Raw genomic sequence first — 21,815 nt, 5'->3', positions numbered from 1 at the left:
GATGGTCCAGACCCCCAAGCAGGTGAAGTTGTGACCGTCTAGCTGGGGGAGGCTGCAGGATGTGGGGGCACACCCAGGTTTTGTGCGGTCTGAGGCTTCTACTATGTGATGGCCTTCTTCCAAGAACACATGAATAGAAATACAGAATTGCTAGACTATTCTCAGGACCCTCGCAGAGGCCAAAGTAGTAGGGCTGGGGGGCAGGCACTGGTACTTAAACTTCATTACCTGAAGGCTCCTCTGGCACCCCATAAAGAACCACTATATTTCACTTTCAGGCAAGGCTCAAGGAGCGTGGCCCCACATCTCTTTTTTTCTCATCATGGACATTAGGAAGCAAGTCCTGCACAGCTGCTCCGGAATACCACGGATGAGACAGTAGATACCTAGGAGTTAGATGGGACAGGAAAAGGAAGTTCTGGGCTAGAATAAACAAACAAGGGTACTTTCCCTCAAAGCTTTTTAAACTGCCACTAAATGGTCCCAGGATGGTTTTAAAGCAAGTCTTATTAATCTCATTTGCCTAATAGGAATCTGAAGTATAGCTTGCCAAAAACACCTAAGTGGTGTGGAGTGGTCATTAGAACCTGGGGCTCATCTCTGCTGACTCAGTGTTCCTAATTAAGGGTGTTCGGTGGCTAGGATTCTAAGATCCTGTGACAGGTTCTGATGTAAACCTCTCCCCCAGGAAAGGCTTTATATACTACCCCACGTCCAGGTTTCTTGTTCATTCCTGAAATTCCAGTTGGTTTACCTAGCACCTAGTGTTGTTTACAAAAAGGCCACTGTTCTTAGCACTCCAACTGCAGATTACTAAACAGATTAATTTAAAATTAAGCAGATGCTATGGTTCAGTACAAAGCTTACCATGTTTCAGTAAGAAAGGGGAATGATGGCCATATATGCATTACTTACCTCAAAGCATGTTGCAAGAGAATTAGTTAATTGCCATGCTTTGAAATCTCTGGATGAAAGGTGCTTTGGAAGCACAAAAGCATTATCATTTTTCTCATAGGGATTGTCCCTTGATACCCACAGTATATTTTACAGAAGACAAATTAACTGAAGGCTTTTCTTTTATTACATCTAAAGAGCTCTACATAAACAGGTAACATTCAATAGGTAAACAATTTTTTTCCAATGCATGTAATAAATATTTTCACTTGGTACTTTTATACAAACTGACATTGGTCTACTATACATTTTTAAAAGCCATTTTACTGGTTTGGCATGCGGTATGGAAATTCTAAGAGAGAAAGTTTTAAGGCAATGAATCACAGATTTAAGTTCATGGAATTTATGGTAACTTTTATATCTGTTTATATACATTTCCCCTTTGTTAATTAAACAATTAACAGCAGCGCACTCTGGGACCACCAGCTATTCTCCCTCCCTCTTTCTGAAATCCAAGCTTTGTGGTTTTTTTTTTTTTAATTAAAAAACAATTCAACACGTATTGATAAAACAAAATTCTTACTAAAATAATTTTAAATGTGCTTTAAAGTCCTGAAGATCTTGAAGTGTCTTATGTATTTAAACTTGGAACTATTTAAAAATGTTCTTTCCACAATTAGTTCATTTAAAATTGGGATATATATTTTCATTCAATTTCAGACATTTGACTCTAAGGAAAATCTGCCAAAAACTCACATTTAACAGAAGCTTAAGTGCAATCTTTCCTAAGTCAGTAATGATACAGAAATGTGATAATGTCTAAGTTAACAGAAGAAAAATTTTAATGCTCAAAATAAATTAGTCAACCAAGTGTGGTTATGGTTAAGGTTCAGACTGTTTTAAAAAGATGTGTCCAATAATGCCCACAAAATGATTAAAAGCCACTTCAACCCTAAGTCAAACAGCTATTTTATCAAAGATGTGTGCGTGGGTGGGTGTGTGTGCATACACCCACCCACCCACACCTACACACAGAGAGTACTGTACAGAAACACAATCCTATGCACAACTATTATGAAAGACCACGGCAAGGGGACGGTGATAGCTTGCTGAAAAGACTCTGAGAACCACAATGTGTCCGCAGACAGCATGTCAACATTGGCATGGGCAGGGAAGCGAGGGTAGGCTAAGGAAAAACCAGATGAAATGACTATGCACTTCTTTTTTTAACTTAGGACAGGGCAGTGCATGACTGTACCAGTAACTAGTACAGATCAAGACAGTTTGATTGACTAGTATCAACCATGAGACCAACAGAATGATAGCTACCACTCAGGCAACACTTTGGAAAGTCAACAGAAAGAAACAAACTCCTTAGAGTGGAATGAACTAAAATCAAAAGACAATCGAATGGTTCATTTCTCCTTGTGGAGACATGACCAAAGCCACTAGACAGACATTTCTTTCTCCCTATTACCTGTTCTTCCCTTAGGTTGGCATAATGCAGGACACTGAGGGAAACTCACCATCCCCAAAACTGGGCTGAAGGAAGGAGAGGGATGGGTTTTCAACTGGATCAAAGTGTTTAGAATTCAGCATCATACACAAAGTTATTGATCAGAATTTTGAGGCCACTAATGACGTCATAAAAACAAACAAAAATACAGAAAACTATTCATTTTAGGTAGCTGAATTAATAGAAATGTTCCCTATTACGTGTGAAATAAGAAGCAACACTCCACAACTTGAGTGATTTCTATCCCAATCTGAATTTAGACACAAATTATGGTACCATTAAATATTAGCCTAAGTTAATATAGCTATGAGAGTTCTTAAAGAGTTTATTCACCATAAGAGCAGATTCATTAAAAAACTTAATTCCTGTTTTTACTGACAATGAATCTTTTGTTTTTATTGCAAATTGTTTAGTGACTATAACTCAGCCATGTATGTGTGGAATACACATGCGTAGGGGAAGACTATATAACTCACGTGTCACTCACACTTGTCTATAAATACATATATACACACACACATATACATATCAACACCAACTTGTTTTTCAAAATTCAAGTCAACAAATTAGTGGCAGAGAGATGCTGTAAAAACAGATATTATTTTTAGATGCCACACAGTCATGTGAACCGTTAATTTTATCATACAACTGAAGATACAGCCATCTTGAATACTACCCGGAAAAAGTAGGTTGCTTGGTTACCACTGCAAGGTTGAAACGACACTTTTATGCACAAAGGTGGTCCTTCATCAACTCTGTGAACAACTCTGAGAACATGAACAGTTGTGAAAGAAAAATCCAGTCTGGGAAACCAGTAATTGTTATGCCCCTTCCTTCTTTTTATCTTTTTTGTTAAACTGGTTAAGCCTCTCCATCAGCTAGAAGATACTTCCCACACCCTCAGGTACTCCCTGAAGAATGTGATACCTTCTCTAATGAGGATTTTGGAACACAAGTAGAACCACCTTCTTTCCCTCCAACCCACACTCATCTCCTGAAAAACAGTTCTCACTATATTTACATGTTCCATTATTAATAAATAGATCAGATTGATCCATGAATTCTAAAAAAAAAAGAAAAATAAATCCACTTTCCTATGTCATGCTTCTCTTTAAAAGGTGAAGAACAAGTAAAACAAACAAGATAGCCAGGCTAAGAAAAAGAAGTACACTCAGAACGAGAGTAAAAATAACCAAGAATCAAGCCTATTTTTGCATTTCAACTGTTTATCAGATAGTGGATTTCTAGACTGACATGTGTGGTGCACTGTATTTTCCAAAGAGAATTCACTTTTAGGATAATTGACTTTCTTTCTTTTTCGAGGTGATGTAACCTTACCTCTGTCAGCTGCACAAGACACCCAACACGGCTTTCTAAGCTATTTTTACTTCCTACTTTGGCATGAAGATCTTATATGAAAACTTTTTACCCTGTGGCCAAAAAGGCAGGTGTTCACAGACTTGGTTTAAATACATAATACTGGCAATCCAAATTTAGAAGAAAGAACTAGACTAAAGTGTATTATTCACAGGTCTGCCAAGCCTACTTTACTCCAAATCCAGACAGCTTTACTCCAAATCTCTAAAACATATTCTCAGGGGGTATCTAGCAAATAAGAGAGAATATGTGATGGAGAACATGCAATTGGGATATCAATAAGGATGCTCATATGTGAGTTCAAGACCTTCAAAGCACTTTGAAAGAAGCAGGCAACTGATTTATCAACTGAATGCAAACTTGGGAGAAGGAACAGTAACAACAGAAAAATATACACAGACACACATACTGAACACACACCCCCACGAGCTAGGTCCTGAAAATACACAGGGAATGCAGTGGGACAGATGAGATTTATAACTTAAGGCTGGATAAAATATGCACACACACAAACAGAATCCAAGTCTGTCCTTTTTAGAAAATGGAAATGAAACTACCCCCCCTGCCCCCTCCCCGCAACAAAGAAAAGCCCACAATTTAAAACTTCATACATGCAATTCCTTTTGTTATTGCAAATAAAATAATGCCATTGAAGTAAAATAAAACCAAAACCATAGGACAAATGATGAAAAAAAATCTTCAGAATCCAGAAAAAAAAAAAAAAAAATGAACTGAAGGTGGTTTGTGGGTACTGTTTTTTTTTTTTTCTTTTTTTCTTTTCTTTCCTTTTTTTTTTGGTTTTTTACAAGTGTTTTATCAGACAGGCAGTCTTAGATTTATATACAAAAGTAAAACTGAAAATATAGTTTTGTTCTCTGTACATTTCTTTTAATTTTTTCCCTAAAAAAAGGAAAAAAACACGCTTGTGTACTTTTCTAAACAGAATAAGGTAAAACATAGCACAAAGTTCTCTTCTTTCTGCCAAGTTCATTTAATCTGGGGTGGGGGTGGGAGCAGCAGAGGCAAGGGAATCAGTCCAATGAAATAATGTCTGGTATGATGCCAAAGATGGATGCCGTGTCCGTGCTGCTCCTGTTTGCGACAGTGTGGCTATGGCTCTCCCGCAGGCTGTTGGAGGACACGAGGCTGCTGTTACTGCCACTACTGCTTCCATTGGTGGTTGGCAGAGAAGTACTGCCTCCTGCACTTAACTGATCGAGAAACATCTGCGAGGAGGTATACGGGAAAAACCGAGACGAGTGTAAGAGGTCTTGATCATCTGACACTGCTGCTGCAGCAGCAGCCAGGAGGGAGGTGTTATAATGCTGGTGGGGAACAGAAGACACAAAACCCATCAGTTCTAATTCATAAACCTTCTTAGCAGAACACAGTCCTAAATTTCATATACACTGATTATCTGCTATGTCTGAGATATCTAATAAAATATTTCACAAAATCAAATGGCCTTATGTAATGATCACATCCTTGATCTTGAGAGACATTTCTGTATACCAAATACCAAAATAAAATTGGCACTGTTTTTCATTTTAATTTGTAATGCAAACAATTCTCAAAATTCTATTTCCAAAGAAGCATATGCTCATAAGCAGCAGGAAAGAAGACCGTCCACCCTTTTTCTCTTCTGGAGATATCTGGCAAAGAATTTATCAATTGACTTACTGCCTTGTTTCTTTATGAAAAAGTACTGGAAACCAACAAACAGATACTATTCTTACTATATACTCAGGCATGGTTGAAACAAGGGGATTTTTATTTAAATTCTTAAAACCTTAATAATAATGAGTAGGACTACCCTGATTTTCCTAAGAAATGTATCTTGTCTCTCAGTTACATTATTATATTTTAATGAGCAATTAAAACAACAGCATTTTTTTCATATAACATACCTGATTGTCTCCTGATAAGAAAGGAAAGAAATCTAATCCTGTGAGAAAAAAAATTATTTTAGTTTTGAAAAACAAAAGAACCCCCCCCCCCGCCACCTCCCAATCCCCTAATACTCCAGAAACAAAAATCTGAAAATGTTAGTTCTAAATTCATTTAGAATTTAAACAAGACTGGACCTGAATGTTGAATGTCTCCCTCATCTCTAGATTACCAAGGCTGAAGTTCAAGCTTTAGCCATGACTTGCCCTCCTTATAACTCCATCTGTGGGGTCTACGTCATTGCTGCCCTATTGGATCCAACACTGATCCCTTAAACTGACAGAGCACTTTTCACCAAATCTTCTCATTGATTCCTCTTAAGAAACATTTCAAATTACTCTAATTTATTCCTCACAAGCACCTATGAGGTTTGTCATGATTACTAGCCTCATTTTATGAGTGAGAAAGTTTTACGCAGAGGGAAGTTAAGCAAGCTTTAGCACAGATTTTCTTTTTCTTTCTCAAATTTGCCCACTCACCACTAACTGTACCAGATTCTAAGTCAGAGATCCTCCAGTGGTAGGAGTGGGGAAAAGAGATCTGAGGGGCATCTGGTGGCTGGGGTGGTGCATCACAGAATGACCAGCTCTGATCCCTGGCTGCCAGGGAGTCAATGCAAGCTGCCCCTTCTAAGCCCCAATCTTGTCTGTATCACTCAATGGGTAACAGGACGAAGAACAAGAAAACCCATTTGAATAAAATGCCTTACTATGAGATTGCAACTTGGGGGAAAGGACAACAAGCAGATGTAGAGAAAAATATGACAACAACACCGATACTTTGGAGATCCATTCACTGTCTACACTAGAACACATTATAACATGAGGATCTGCAAAATGGATAGCACTGTGGTTCCTGATAGTGAGATCTGGCAGTAGCCTAAGTGAGAAACAGGGCTGCACTGTCTGATAGAGTAGCCACTAACCCCATGATGTGGATCTAAATTCATTAAGATTAAGTAAAATGAAAAACTTCAATTATTCAGTCACACTAGCCCTGTGTCAAAATGCTCAATAACTCTATGTGGCCAATGGCCACTATAAATTACAGCATTTCCCCTCACTGCAGAGTTCTTCTGGACACAGCTCAGAGAGGGTTTTCCTAACAATCACTAAGAATCTACTCAACTATCTCAGCTTCCAAGAATCTCTGTGTCGGATTCTTAGTCCCAGATTTTTCTGTAGGGGAGGGGTGGAGGGAAACTTCCACTTTACATTTTTGTATTAAATTTTCTACAATGAGCATATATCATTTTTAGAATAAAAATATTCTTAGATATACAAATTATTAAATTACGAAGATATAGGAGAACAACCTTTTGATAATGTAAATAATTATAATCAACTCAAAATACATTGTGCAGTGAGTCTGCTGACATTTCAAACTACTTTTAGAAGAATCAGGTTCACTGGAACAAAAACTATAACTTGCCAATATCTCAATTCAGTACTATTCATTTATTTATTTATTTATTTTAAAAGATTTTATTTATTTATTCATAAGATACACACACACACAAACACACACACACAGAGAAAGAGAGAGAGAGAGAGAGAGGCAGAGACACAGGCAGAGAGAGAAGCAGGCTCCATGCAGGGAGCCCGATGTGGGACTCGATTCCGGGACTCCAGGATCATGTCCTGGGCTGAAGGCAGGTGCCAAACCATTGAGCCACCCAGGGATCCCCCTCAATTCAGTACTATTTAAAAGATAACACAACATAGTTACCCACAATGCCTGTTGCATTATAACTGGATTCAGGGAACACAGAATAATTTTTATAAATATCAAAATTCAAAGCAACATATTGAAAGTCACCCCAAAACAATCTGCAGACTATTTTGAAGCTCACAAAACCTAAAGATTATCATACTACTTTCACCACTGGTAGTAAAATAATGGTTACTGATGAAGGTACAAACAAGAAATTGGATCTCTATTTATTTATGACCACAGTATATATATTTCTCCCAGTTCCCTAGGCCAAGCCACCGCTTTTTCAGTCTTTCCATTCTTCCTTAGACTCACCCAGAGGAAGACCATGTAGATGAAACATATTCATAATGCTATGTGACAAGAGAGAAGAACCGGTGACTCACCTTGTAGGTCATAAGGCATGGGTGTCATGTGGAAAGGATGCCTGTAGTCTTGGATGAGGGATGTATTAATGTAGCTTGTGTCTACAGCAGGGAGGCTCGGGGTGCGGGACACTGGAGATGCTTGATGTGGAAGACTTAATATGCTAGAAGGAAAGGTTCACATAATTTTCATGAGTCAGTTGAACTTCTAAGTTTAATAAGGGACTGCATCTCACAAAATGAATCCTAGGTTTTGTGCTGAAAATAAAAAGACAAGCAAAATAATATATAATTTAGACTATCTTCATTACTAGGAGATAATCTGTATATACAGTAGCGCTTTCCAGGGGCTAAAGGGAGAAATGGATGGGTGCAGCAGCATATCCAACATTCATATATACCAAGCTGTCTCACCTACACTTTCTGAATGCACAGAGAAAGCATGGCTGAGACACTTCAGTAAGACATGAGTGAAAGGTATCTATAGCAGCTGCAATTCTGAAAACTTTTAAAAGTAAACACTAGAGTGCTGTCTAGTAAAGTATAGGTAAATCCTTGCAAAGAAAACACATACAGACAAGCCTGGGGGACAGTAGCAATCTAAGCAGTGGAGTTAACACCTGGCCCTCAGACTTGTAAGCTTTATGGAACAGAGACGAAGACAAGGAACTGTTTACCCTGGTGTCCCTAATGCCCTGCACGCTCACCAGCACATTGTTTGCATACAAGGCCTGCTAAATGAATGAAGGCAGCAAGATAAGAAGAGATGCTTCAAAATAAACAGGTGGTGGTGGAGAGGGAGAACAGAACTGAGGGAGGTTATGAGAGGGGAAGAGAACAAAATGAGGGATTCTGGAAGAACAGCATGAAATGTTTAAGTAGCTGAGAAGTTAAACCTTTTTTCTTTTTTAAAAAAGATTTATTCCAGAGAAAGAGAGAGCAAGCGAGCATGAACAGGTGAGTAAGCAGGGGTGAGAAGATCCCAAGCAGATACCACACTGAGTATCCCACTGAGTATCCCATGACTCCAACATCATGACCTGAGCCAAAACCAAAAAGTTGGATGCTTAACCGACTGCACCACCCAGGCGTCCCTAAATCCTTTTTCTTTACAAAAAATTAAGTAAAAAGCAAAAAGGAGAAAAAGAAATGAAAAAAAGAAGAACTGAAAAGATTTTGAAAAGAAAAAGAAAGAATTCTAATATAAATATAGAGTCTAAACTCTTTAAGGTTAGGATGGTACTTACTCATTTTATTAAGCACAACCACAGAAGGGGCTAATAGGCATATAAATTATGGAAAGTAAAGAGAAAATAGGGTATAAAGAGGCTGATTTTTGCTTGTAAAACATATAAAGTACTTGGGTGTGGAGATCAACTTCAATGGTGTAATCCAAGTTCAGAATATTTCAAAAGAGGCCAAGGCTGGATTTTCAGGAATAGAATTCTAGTTATGGCCATCTACCACATTTTTATGAATGAGATATGAAGCATAAAATATACTCTCATTTACCTCATAAAAATGTTTTGTCTAATGGAAACTTAATTAAACCTCTTACATCTATAAAAAGTACCATTTTCCATTAGCTGTCTCTTCTGACAATGCCTAAGGGATTATAAGAGAGAAGAAAGCAGATCAGATATGTTAGCCTTTGAAAACATCTTGGCATACACCACACAGCAAAGGGAATTTCTGGATGAATACTAAACACTCGGTGGCTGAAGACAGTAAAATGTTTTACATTTACTAGTGTTTGCCTCTAATTCCTAACTGGCAACTTTTCTTTCAATTTTGTGATAATATTCTGAACATGCATTTCCACCTTTACATTGCACAGTAACAAATACAATATGCTTAGGGTTTAAGTTTTTATTTATTGGCTAGTTATTCTTGCAAAATGGCCACTAGTGTTGAATATGGCATTATCCTTCTAAAAATGTCATAAACTTTCAGGTTGCTTGTTTTTATAGGAAAATAGAGAAAGGTCTGGCATTTGTAAATATCATATCTGGATTTAATTGGTTACTCGGAAGCTTAGGAAGTAGTTAATGCATTTAATGTAATTTTTTAAACATAATAAACACACCTGTTTTTGGAAAAACAGCAAAGCAAACATCTAAAGATCTGAAATATTAGATTTCTAAACACTCAAAAGTTTCTTTTAAGGAAACGTTTATAGTCAAGAGAGCAAAATTACGGCATAGTTTATATATATATGTATGTGACTACTATAAATATTCTAAAGAGTAGAACGAACTTATACACAATGGTGCATTTAACCCATAAAAAGTATTTATATACCCAGAGATTTATGAAATACCTTTTAATGTTGCAATTATGGCATCTAAAAAACTAATACGATAATATGTGTTTGGCCATAGTATGGTTGGATAATGAATACAAAATATCTCAGAATCAAGATTCTATTGATATTTGTTCTAACTATAGCAGCTTCTGGCAATTTGACTTTTCTTTTTCTCCCACTCATATTCATAAAATAAGTTGGTGTAATAATAAGGTCAGTCTTATTGGGGAACAGCCATCAAGGTAGGCTTTCATCAGAGGTAAGTTTTCATAAAGTAGGATTTAAAGTAGAATTACTGTTTAGATAATTCTTTTTTTTTTTTTTTTTTTTTTTAAGAATGACATTGCTATTAATGTCTTTATTGCTGTCTGATGTGTGCTGATAAGCTACTCTAGAGTGAAAATACCAACTCGTGTAACAGGGTTTTATTGTATTATGAAGATTCCTCAAACAAAGTTTGTTTCTAACAAGTGAGTTATGTATTTATCACAATTATGCTTTTACTGTTGCAACTCTTACCTTTCAAATAACTACAAACATCCTCAAATAGAAGATCTTTTATCTCATCAAACAGTCTCAAACCTGAAAAGGATTTCACTCCAAGCATGAAAATGCCTGCTTTGGGTCTGATGTTAACTCTCTCTCTTGAACCCTGAAATCTCGCAACAATGCCTTCTGTGGACCTTCCTTCTCACTTAACATTCTTTCTTCAGGCACTACTGTTTGTTGGAAGGAGATTTTTTGAATAGCTCCTATTCAGTTCCAATAAGCTACACCATTCTCCTGATACATACCTAAAAAGGGCACACCTATTTCTAGATTTACCTTTAGTGTGCTACAATTGTGCTTTAGTAAAACATGCAATCTCTTTGTTGAGAATCCTTGGTTTGTCTCATGAGGCTGAGTCTATTTAAGAGTACACCTAGAGCTAGCTACTTGTTTTACCATCTTCTACAAAACGCTAAACTCTTTAAGGTTAGGACGGTACTTACTCATTTTATTAAGCACAAGGTGTTTTACCTAAAGTAGATAACAGTGTTTGCTAAACTGAACTGAAGCATAACCAAGGTACATTATTACTGATATGAAACTAATAGGAAATATGGGAAATGAGTCTGCAAAACAAAAAGCACTGTGCCCTGCAACTTCAGTCTCCAACTTCTTTCACTGCCAACTTCAAACACTATGAGGCAGGTTTAAAGCATTCCCCTGGTCTTCCTACTTGAAAGACTCAACTCAGGATTAATCTTACAGCATACATTTCCAGTTTGAGTAAATGTTCTAAATCCTATGAGCAACATTAAGATTCCGTAAGAACTGAAGAGGTTTCTCAGTCCCTACTCCTGAATCAGACTTGGGGGAATAGGGGAGTGATGTGTGTTTTAATGAGCCCTCTGGGTGACTCTGCTGTACACCAAAGTTTGAGAACCCCTGTACTAGAGTATCCTTTGGTATGATAAATACTGTATCCAAGGAACTCCTTTAATGTATTACCCCAGCCCCTCAAGAATATCACACACCTGGGGAAAAGCCAACCTACACTTTGATTACTCAGTTAAGTTTTACAATCATGCATAATCATTTTATTAGGCAGATCTTTTAAATCGTATTGCAAAATTAACTCTCACAATGACTTTTTAAGGTCTCAGTACTTACCCTTTATTATTTAGTGGTGATGTGGGAGATAGGGAAGGACAGGTCCTCTTGGCAGAAGGCTCTTCCTCCTCTTCATCAGAGGAACTGTCTATGGTTAAGTCAATCACCTCTACTTTCTTATTTTTATTTGAGGACTGGTGGTGAGAAGCCACCTGATGCTCCAATGTGGAGCTCAAGCATCCTGTGTGGGAATGATCAAAACACAAGGCAAAAAGGACATATGATACGTCTCTTTTTTCCTCAGTGTGCCTATGGATTAGTTTATCAATTACGGGGTAGGAATACAATATTGCTGGGGTCTGAGAGTAGCTCCAGTTTCCTAAGCTTAAAACTACTACTTTATTATTGGTTGTTAAAGATTTTCTTTGTTTGTAAGACAATTCTGAATTACGGCAAACAATCAAAATATATGTCTACTTCAGAATAAAAGCAGTTTGAGGGTAAAGACTATATATTACATATGTACTTGAGATACTTAAGAAATGTATGGTAATAGCTTCTTTCCAGCAAAAACAACTAAAAATCAGAAAAACAATAATATAAATGAATCTTTCTTTACCAAATCTCTTAAAAATCCAAAATTACCATTTCAAAAATATGAACTTACAAATGACTTAGTAGATTATGTTACTTTTAAATCTTGTATCCCAGGGACGCCTGGGTAGCTCAGTGGTTGAGTGTTTGCCTTTGGCTTAGGGCGTGATCCCAGAGTCCCAGGATCAGGTCCTGCGTCAGGCTTCCTGCATGGAGTCTGCTTCTCCCCCTGCCTATGTCTCTGCCTCTCTCTCCCTGTGTCTTTCATGAGTAAATAAATAAAATCTTTAAAACAAAATAAATCTTGATTCCCCAAATTTTTAAAGTTGGCAAAGTGAATTTAAAAGGAGTTTTACTGCTTCTGAACATTCTTAAAAAATATTTTATTTATTTATTTGACAGAGAGAGAACAAGCAGAGTGAGTGGCAGGCAGAGGGAGAGGGAGAAGCAGGCTTCCCAATGAGCAGGGAGCCCCGAAGTGGGGCTCAATCCCAGGAACCCAGGATCATGACCTAAGCCAAAGGCAGATGCTTAACCAACTGAGGCACCTAGATGCCCTCTACTTCTGAACATTTAGTCAATAATTTAATAATAGTTTTTGAGCTACCCATGAACTGCTGAGTTTTTCAGAAGTGTATACTTTTTTTTAAAAAGTTTTTTTTTTTTCCCCCCCAGTAATCGCTACACCCAATGCGAGGCTCAAACTCACAAATCCGAGATCAAGAAAGTCACGTTTTGCTGAGATGAGCCAGCCAGGTGCTCCCGGAAATATATACGTTTTAATACTGAAAAGCAGGGCTAGCAGCGGTAAACCGCTACTGAAAAGCTGGCTCCCCCAACAGCAGGGAGACTGCCCCACCCTTCTGGAAAACCAGCACTCACCATCAACTCCATTGTACGAGGCAGAGACTTCCTGTACTTCCTTTTTTGATCTCATAGGTGCCCAAGAGCCATCTTCCTTAAACTGTATCTCATCGCAGTCTGTACAGTACTTTAGGATTTCCATAAACAAGCTACAAAAAACATGTGGTCTTTTGAATATCACATTGTGTATGAAAACAGGCTAAAGTACTGCTGTTCAAAAAACATTCCGACCTCCAATGTTTTGTACACGTATAGATGAGAAAGAAGAAAGAATAGACAAGTTGTATTTGTTCTTAAAACCTATATTGGGGAAATATTACTTAGATTATGGGTACCCTATACAAGGTACCTTATATAACCATGAAAAATGAGGTTTTCAAATATTTTAATACTGTGGGAAAATATTTCACAGGAAAGTGGGAAGAGGCCAAGAAAATAAAATTCTACATTGTAAAAATAAAATTCTGTGGGCGAATGGTATACAAAGAGCAGTTATTTCTGAGTGGTGACATCATGACTATTTCTTTTTCTCCTTTATATTCTTGTGCATTGTCCAAATTGTCTACAATAAGCGTATCTTATTGAAGCAATACATACAAAAATATGTACTGAATGTTACCTCTCCTTGAAAAATATGCAGATATTAAGAAATGAGATTTGCAAAAATATGTAAAACTGTCCAATTCTGAAATGAAGCCAAAGGATAAAAAATATTAATACTGTACAATCCAGTCAGAAAATACATCAGAAAGCCCTTTTATTTTCCTATGTTTTTCCATTTTTCTTTAGATGTGTATATAAATACATGTATGCATACGCGGCTTTTAAAATAAAAAAGGAAAAAATTGATGGAGCACTATACAGCGCTGGTAAAGTATTACTCAATTTATTTTATTATTATTATTTTTTAAATATTTTATTTATTTTTAAATGAGAGACAGAGGGTGGAGGGGCAGAGACACAGGCAGAGGGAGAAGCAGGTTCCATGCAGGGAGCCTGACATGGGACTCGATCCCGGGTCTCCAGATCAGGCCTGGGATGAAGGTGGCGCTAAACAGTTGAGCCACCCGGGCTGCCCAGTATTACTCAATTTAGATTTATTAATGATCACCGTCATTTCTCAATGATTAAATGTAAAACATTTAAGTGACACATTTACGTTTTTCCCATGATTGGTCTGCTATTTTTCAAGCTCGAGGTGACACTATATTGCTAAATGTATCCCCTTCCTAATAGTACATCTTCAGACTCCTAGGTTTTCTCAAATGCTGTAGGTAAGCTGCCTTAAGTGTTTCGCTGGAAGTATAGGAACTGTCAAGAAGATCCTTCTTTCCGCAATTTATTTTTGTTCAGTGGCAAAAAGGACAAGGAAGGAGGCTAGTGGATAAGGGGTACATTTAGAGAAACATTCCAAGATGTCTGGAAGGAGAGATAAAACATAAGAGTGTTAAATAAAAAAAAGAGAGACTGTTATGACTGTTATGATGCTGTAGGTGAACAAGAAAGACAAAGACAAGTATTTCAGAGGAAACAGAGAAACCAAGAAAGCTGCTATTCAGCATGCTGATCAGTTTAGGCAGTCTTTACAGTGGGGAATAGGTATGATGAACCATGACTGAAGCAAGAGAAAAATCTGCAAAAACAGGTTAACTTCCACTAAAAAGTCCAATTTGGGTGAGCTTAAGTTAACCAGAGTTTCACAGTGCTTTCACTCTCTCTCTAAGGTCTGCATGGCTTGGGGTAGATGGATTCATGTGAGAAAAAGGTGTAAGCATACCCTGCTCAGAACCAATGGTACTTTAAATGGTAAAAGTAAGGAGACACAAATGGTAAAGGATGCACTTCCCAAATAGGAGGATGTCAGTTTAAAAAGGAAAAATACTCGTGATAGTACTTACTTTGAAAAGTGTGAATTTCTAGAATCAAGAAAATCCTAAAAATGTATTACTCAGAAAACACTACCTGTAGAATTTTCAACCTAAACCTGGTTGGATAACAAATCCAGATAACAGATGGCCATTCCATGGTAAACACTTTAAATTGACATACCCATCAATAATAAGGTGTTCGTATGGAGCCTTCTTATCACAGACAGGACAAACCCAGGTTGGTTTTTTCTCATTCATCTGAATATAAAGAGTTGCATCAAAACACTGCAGATGAGAACATGTCAGGGCCCGACATGGAATTGTCAGCCGCATTTTACCAAGCTTTAAAAGAGGGAGACAAAAGTAAATATTAGACAACTGTTATTCAATTTAAGTTTTGATAAAAATCTCCTGAAACACAGTATGTATGTATTCTAACTTAAAGCATATTATATTTGCTTTCTGTCAATATGGAGGAACATTAAACACATTTTCTATGAAACCTACATGTTAAAAAATTATACTATATCTTTAGATATTAAACACAGTGACTATGGAAGTCTACAGCAAGGGTTATTCCCACCCTCATCCCCAAGCTCACAGATCAGCTTATGGAGTAAAGAATCATGAACTCCTTAAAATGATATGCAAAATTCTGTAAGTTTGTGCATTTCCCTAGGGATAGCACTTTAAGAGTTTTAAAATTTATTCATTTGAAAGAGAGAGAGAGGGAAAGAAAGAGAGCATGCACACACATGTGCACAAGTGTGGGAGGGAGGGGCAGAGCAGGAAGGAGATGCATACTCCCCACTTAGCAGGGGGTCCAATGCTGGGGCTCAACCCCAACCCTGGGATCACGACCTGAGGCCAAAGCAGACCCTTAACCGACTGACCCACACAGGTGCCCCACCAAATTCTTAGAGTAGTCTGTGATCCAAAAAAGTTTAAGAATCACTTTACTAGGGATTTGGGAAGTGGAAAAACAATGTCTTATTAAATACTACAGGATACAGATATAAAGACATTCACCGTGATCTCTGAATGACAGCGGTTCACAGGTCAAAACAGAACGAAGGGCAAGCACTCCCCAGGATGTTTGGCACAGTTGCCAAATGGCAGCTCCGAGACAGAAGTCAAGAGTGTGCACTCTGTATTTCTTCCCTCACGGGGCACACCATCAGAGACAATTCAGCAAACATCCCTTAGACCTCTAGCATGTCCACCATGTTATGAGACTTTCTCTTCTCACCTTGAAATGTTGCTTAGGCTGAGGTTAAGTAGAACCTGTCCCATGAAAAATGAAACCTACTTCATCCAGTCCCTGAGCTGCTGCTAGCTTGGGCCCAGGGGACAGACACTGCACTGAGAGCTGTCCCATCACAGCTCCTTCCCTGGAGGTCACCTCACAGAGTGCAGCTGGGTTACCACCATGGGGCCCTGGTAAGCAACTATGGCCATACAGTAGAGAAGTTATCTACTTTGAATAACCACACTGTTTGCTAACCAGGAAAAGATTTCTCACATACTTGCGAGCTTGAAAAACAAAAAGGCTTGAAAAGGATATGAGTTAGGTGAGGAAAAAAGGAGGAAAAGGATTTTGGCTAAGAAGAATTTCAGGGAAATGTGCAATTTCCTACTCTACCAAGGAAATTAAGTGTCATTTGTGGCCTTAAATTATTGTTCTGGTACCAATGATTTACTGTGCCTCTAGGAAAGCCACTTAACCTTTCTGGGCCTCTTTTTCTATCTCCAAAGTAACACTGTTTCCTCCTTACTTCAACAGGATGTACTGATGAAGAATAAAACAGGACCCAGACTGTGCTATAAGCTTGTGAGAAGGGAGTAATGCCAACTTAGAGTGTCAGAAGTTTGGACAGGAAAGACAGAAAACTGACAGCTCCCTTCTCTGGGTGCCCAACTCTACCCTGTGCACTACTAGGTACTACTTGTTTATATATGTGTTTCCTCCTACGAGATGTACTGCTATACATGAGACTTGGTTTCTTTTTCCTGGCACTTGGAACTGTATGTGCTACACAGCAGGAAGATGGTCATGTGTGTGGACTAATAATGCCTTGGCTGTACTTCACTGACCAGCTCTAGGATGGACCGGACCACTCATGGAGTGTAGGGGGCTGTATGCAGTACTTTATGAGGCAATTCAGAGTATGAATTCTGGAGTCAGACTACCTAAATTTGAATTTACTTACTGTGGGAATCCTGAATCTCATTTAGTCTCCCCGAGTCTAGCTTTGTAAAATGGCGATAAAAATACCATCTATGTCATAAGATTGTGGGATTTAAATTATGTTATGTTTATTGTATACTGCCTGACATATAGTAAACTAGTGCTCAATGTATGTCACCTATTATAATTAAAGTACAGAAACATTATCTGTTTCAAATTACTTTGTAAGCTAGTAGGAGACACACCCACATTTCAGCTCAGCCATTCTTCCATTCTAGCTCACCTAATATTTAACAACTCTTTCCTCTATTTTACTACTATTCAATTTTTATGATTTGATTTATATGAACACCTGATGAAAAGGCAAAAAAGAACAAAGCAGTTCTTATAACACAAGAATCATCTATTTACTGTCAGCCAAAATACACTGCATTATTCCAGAAATATTTTCCAAATAACAATCTGCTTGGTGGCGTTAAATTAAATTTTTATATCTGAAAGCAGACCTTCACTTACCTGAAGTGCAAATTCCTACTGAGCAGGTATTTTTGCTACTGCCTAAATACTAAGTAGAGAAATCACTGGCTGGAAAATCCTTTACAAATACAGTAATCATAGACAAAGTCCACGAATTGCAGAATTAGTAGGCCATTTTGGATAGCTTATGAAGACAGCAGATAAGAAGGTAAGACATAAAGTCTGATTCAGAATCCAAGCCATAGGCTGTAGAATGTATACTCTGAAAAGCAGTTATTCTCTACACAATCATCTCACAGACTTTTCTCCCTCTAAGCCTCACTTGTCAGCTCATCTTTTTGGTGAGAGAGTTACTTTCAGGGCCTGATGATCAGCCACACTTGACAAATTTACCCAGAGTTTTAAGGAACATTGTTATGTGAAGGATGCAGGAAAGACATTTATAAATGGTTACAGAAAAGGAAAAGTTCACTTCCAAATGAGCTGTTTATTAGCTGTCACACAAATGCTTTGCTTCCCAGAATCACTAAGTAATAAGTGTTTTATGATAATACTCCTCATATTTCTGATTTTAAAAACAGTTTCTAAATCCTAAACACTTATCTACAAATGGATACTGATTAACATGGTATCAGGAAAAAAGCAGAGTTTTAAACATCTTCATAATTACCAATTTCCCTTTTTCCTTCATAGGGCATCAACCCCCAAACAAGTCTCTCAATGCCACTAAATTTACTATGACATAATAGTACTATTTAGTAACTGACGAGGCTGCAAAAGAAAATACCCTACACCTAGATACGTTGAAACTAGCTTACATCAAAAGGGCCCTAAAAAGTCAAGAACATGTATTTTTTCCTTGTAAAAAGAAAAGAACAGTGACATCAAGAATAATTTCACAACTTCTTCATTATCATCAACAGTATTTCATAAATAAATTTCCAAGGGTTTTTTTTTCTTCTATCAACTCCAAGTCATTTGTATAGAAGTTCATAGGTCTGGGGAGTATTTCACAAAGTAGGTTCTTAAACATTCCTCCAGTTGTATTTTTTTTTAAAGATTTATTTATTTTAGAGAAAGAGAGAGTGAGCACAAGTGGGGAAACAGGAGAACCGCAAGCAGACACCTCACTGATCATAGAGCTAGATGCAGGGACAATGAACACAAGGCTCAATCTCACAACCCTGAGATCGTGACATGAGCCGAAACCAAGAGTTGGATGCTCAACCGACTGAGCCACCCAGGAGCCCCTCTTCCAGCTGTATTTTTAATAAATCAGAACTAAAAAATACCTAAAGAGCAAAAACATTTCTAATTATTTTCATTGCCTTTAGCTAAATGGTACACAAACAACAGGAACTCATTTATTTTGAGCTGTGTATATCACAAGGGCAATTCAAATGCACAGTCAGATATCATATTTACATAGTTCAAAGAGAACAAATCTCTTTTATTATTCTATAAATTTGATATATAGAAGAGTTGTCGTTACCAAGTTCTACTTTTTGGAGTAAAAACATACCTAAAATATATTGTCTTAATGTTCCAGAATAATTGTAAAGGGATTTTCCCTTCGGCCAAATAGAAATCCATAAAAGTATTATAATTATGGATTTTATATATATAGTTGTTTTTTTCTATAATCTGAATTTTAAAAGCAGATGTCAATTTAAAATGAACTGCTAAAGCTGTTGCAACTAAAAAAAGGGAGGAAACGGGGGCGATAAGGCAAGAAACATTAAAGTTGGCCCATTATTAAGAGGTGCAACAGGCAAAACGTGATTAATATTTTCTAATAAGACAGGGCAGCCCTGGTGGCTCAGAGGGTTAGTGCCACCTTCAGCCCAGGGTGTGATCCTGGAGACCGGGGATCAAGTCCCACATCAGGCTCCCTGCATGGAGCCTGCTTCTCCCTCTGCCTGTGTCTCTGCCCCTCTCTCTCTCTATTTCTCATGAATAAATAAATAAAATCTTTAAAAGTATATAATTTTCTAATAAGATAAAGATCACCTGAACTATAAAATCCAAAACTAGTTCTCTAAGTAAAAACGCCAAGATTTATAGCACAATGCTTATCTATATGAATAAATGCTTCATCTAATGATATAAACATCACATATATTAGAACAACTATAAACACTTTTAAAAGGAGACTGCAGAAAAACAAGACTTCTTCTATTGATTTAAATGGAAAATGAAGTTTCTGCACTTTACTAAATTTCTCGGTCTCTGAACTGGTATTTTCTAATGGAATGGGATGGTAAAAAATCACATGGAGGAGGAAAATAGATACAAGGGTTTGGGGGAAGGAGGGTAGGATAAACAGGTTACTTTTTTTTTTTTTTTTTTTTAAATCTTTGTCTTCTTCCTACCTTCCACTTCCTTGGTCTGTGAGCCATTTTCCTAATGTTAAAAAAAAAATGCCAGCTTCCTTTACACTATAATCTGTTATAACATTTATCTTAATGTTCTTACTTAAGAACCCACCCCATGACTCTGGCCTGTATTTTCTATCGTGGTAAAAACATGTAATATTAAATTTACCACCTTAACCATTTTGAAGCATTCAATTCAGTAGTGTTAAGTATATTCACCTTGTTGTGCAAGAGACTTCTTGAACTTTTTCATCTTCTAACGCTGAAACTTGATATCCACTAACACTAATTCCCCCTCCCCCCTAATCCTTGGTAACCACCTTTTATTTTGTTTCTATGGTCTTGACTGCTTTAGATACTTCATATGAGTGGAATCACAGTGCTTATGTTCTTGTGACTGGCTTATTTGTTTATCAGAATGATTTAGAGGTTCATCCATGTTGTAGCATAGGACATGGCTTTCTTCTTTTTAAATGTTGCATAGTATTCCACTGTATATACATATTTACCACATTTTCTTTATCCATTCATCTCTCAAAATACATTTGGGTTGCTTCTACCTCTTAGCTATTGTGAATAATGTTGTAATGAACATAGGTGCACAAATATTCTCTTTAGAGATCCTGCTTTGAATTCTTTTGAATATATACCCAGAGGAGGAACTACTGGAGCATATGGCAAAACTTTTTTTTTACTTTTTTGGAGAAACTTCCACACTGTTTTCCAAAATGGCTGCAGCATTTTACATTCCCACCAACAGTGTACAAGGGTTCGTTCCAGTGTCTTTACATCCTCACCAACATTTGGTATCTACTCTTCTTTGGATAGTGGCCATCCTGATGGGTATGAAATTAATAATTCATGTGGATTTTATTTGCATTTCCTTAGTGATTTGCAATGGAGAACATCTTTCCATGTGTTTGTGGCCATTTGTAAATCTTCTTTGGAGAAATGTCTATTCAAGTCCTTTGCCCATTTTCCAATCAGGTTGTTTGTTATTGTTGAGCTGGAGAAGTTTCTTATATATATATATTTTTAAGATTTTATTTATTTATTCATGAGAGACATAAAGAGAGAGAGAGGCAGAAACACAGGCAGAGGGAGAAGCAGGCTCCATGCAGGGAGCCCGATGTGGGACTCGATCCTGGGACTCCAGGATCATGCCTTGAGCCAAAGGCAGATACTTAACCACTGAGCCACCCAGGCATCCCAAGTTTCTTATATTGTTAACCTCTTATCAGATATATGATTTGCAATGATCTCCCACTCCATAGGTTTTTTCACTCTCATTTTTTTTTTTTTTGACATGCAGATTTTAAGTTTGGTATAGTCCTTCTATTTTTGCTTTGCTACTTACATTTTTGGTGTTATGCCCAAGAAATCACTGTGAAATTCAATCAAACTATCCCCCTACATTTTCTTCTAAGAGTTTAAAAGTTTAAGGTCTTTAATTCATTTTGAGTTACTTTTTTACATGTGGTAGAAAGGCCCAACTTCCTTACTTTGCATTTAAATACCCAGTTTTCCAGACACCATTTGTTGAAGAGACTTTTTTCCCCCTTGCATAGTCTTGGCACCCCTGTTGAAAGGTAACTTGGTCCATAAATGCAAGAGTCTGTTTCTGGGTTCCCTATTCCATTATTATAGTCAACACTATTTGTCTTTATTTCTGTACCACATCATCTTAACCATAATTACTGTTGCTTTGTAGTATGTTTTGAAATCAGGGAATGTGA

At 37.3% G+C, this 21,815-nt stretch overlaps 1 protein-coding gene across 6 annotated transcripts in view; it reads right to left on the bottom strand.

Moving 5' to 3' along the window:
• Positions 1 to 1,058: 1,058 nt before the first annotated feature.
• PIAS1 (protein inhibitor of activated STAT 1) overlaps positions 1,059 to 21,815 on the bottom strand; it is a 116,247-nt gene continuing 95,490 nt past the window's right edge. For 5 of the 6 annotated variants that reach the window (XM_072809352.1, XM_072809356.1, XM_072809353.1 and 2 more), the window contains 6 exons: positions 15,221 to 15,381; positions 13,190 to 13,320; positions 11,774 to 11,954; positions 7,834 to 7,976; positions 5,695 to 5,732; positions 1,059 to 5,112 (listed from right to left, as the gene is read on the bottom strand). In XM_072809352.1, coding sequence (XP_072665453.1) covers positions 4,819 to 5,112; positions 5,695 to 5,732; positions 7,834 to 7,976; positions 11,774 to 11,954; positions 13,190 to 13,320; positions 15,221 to 15,381 — 948 coding nt within the window. In that variant the 3' untranslated portion in view covers positions 1,059 to 4,818. The remainder of the gene's footprint in view (positions 5,113 to 5,694; positions 5,733 to 7,833; positions 7,977 to 11,773; positions 11,955 to 13,189; positions 13,321 to 15,220; positions 15,382 to 21,815) is intronic. The other variant, XM_072809354.1, reaches the window with a different exon arrangement.

The sequence above is a fragment of the Canis lupus genome, chromosome 32, assembly GCF_048164855.1.
Source record: "Canis lupus baileyi chromosome 32, mCanLup2.hap1, whole genome shotgun sequence".
NCBI classification, from domain to species: domain Eukaryota; kingdom Metazoa; phylum Chordata; class Mammalia; order Carnivora; family Canidae; genus Canis; species Canis lupus.
This window is presented reverse-complemented; position numbering and strand designations above follow the sequence as displayed.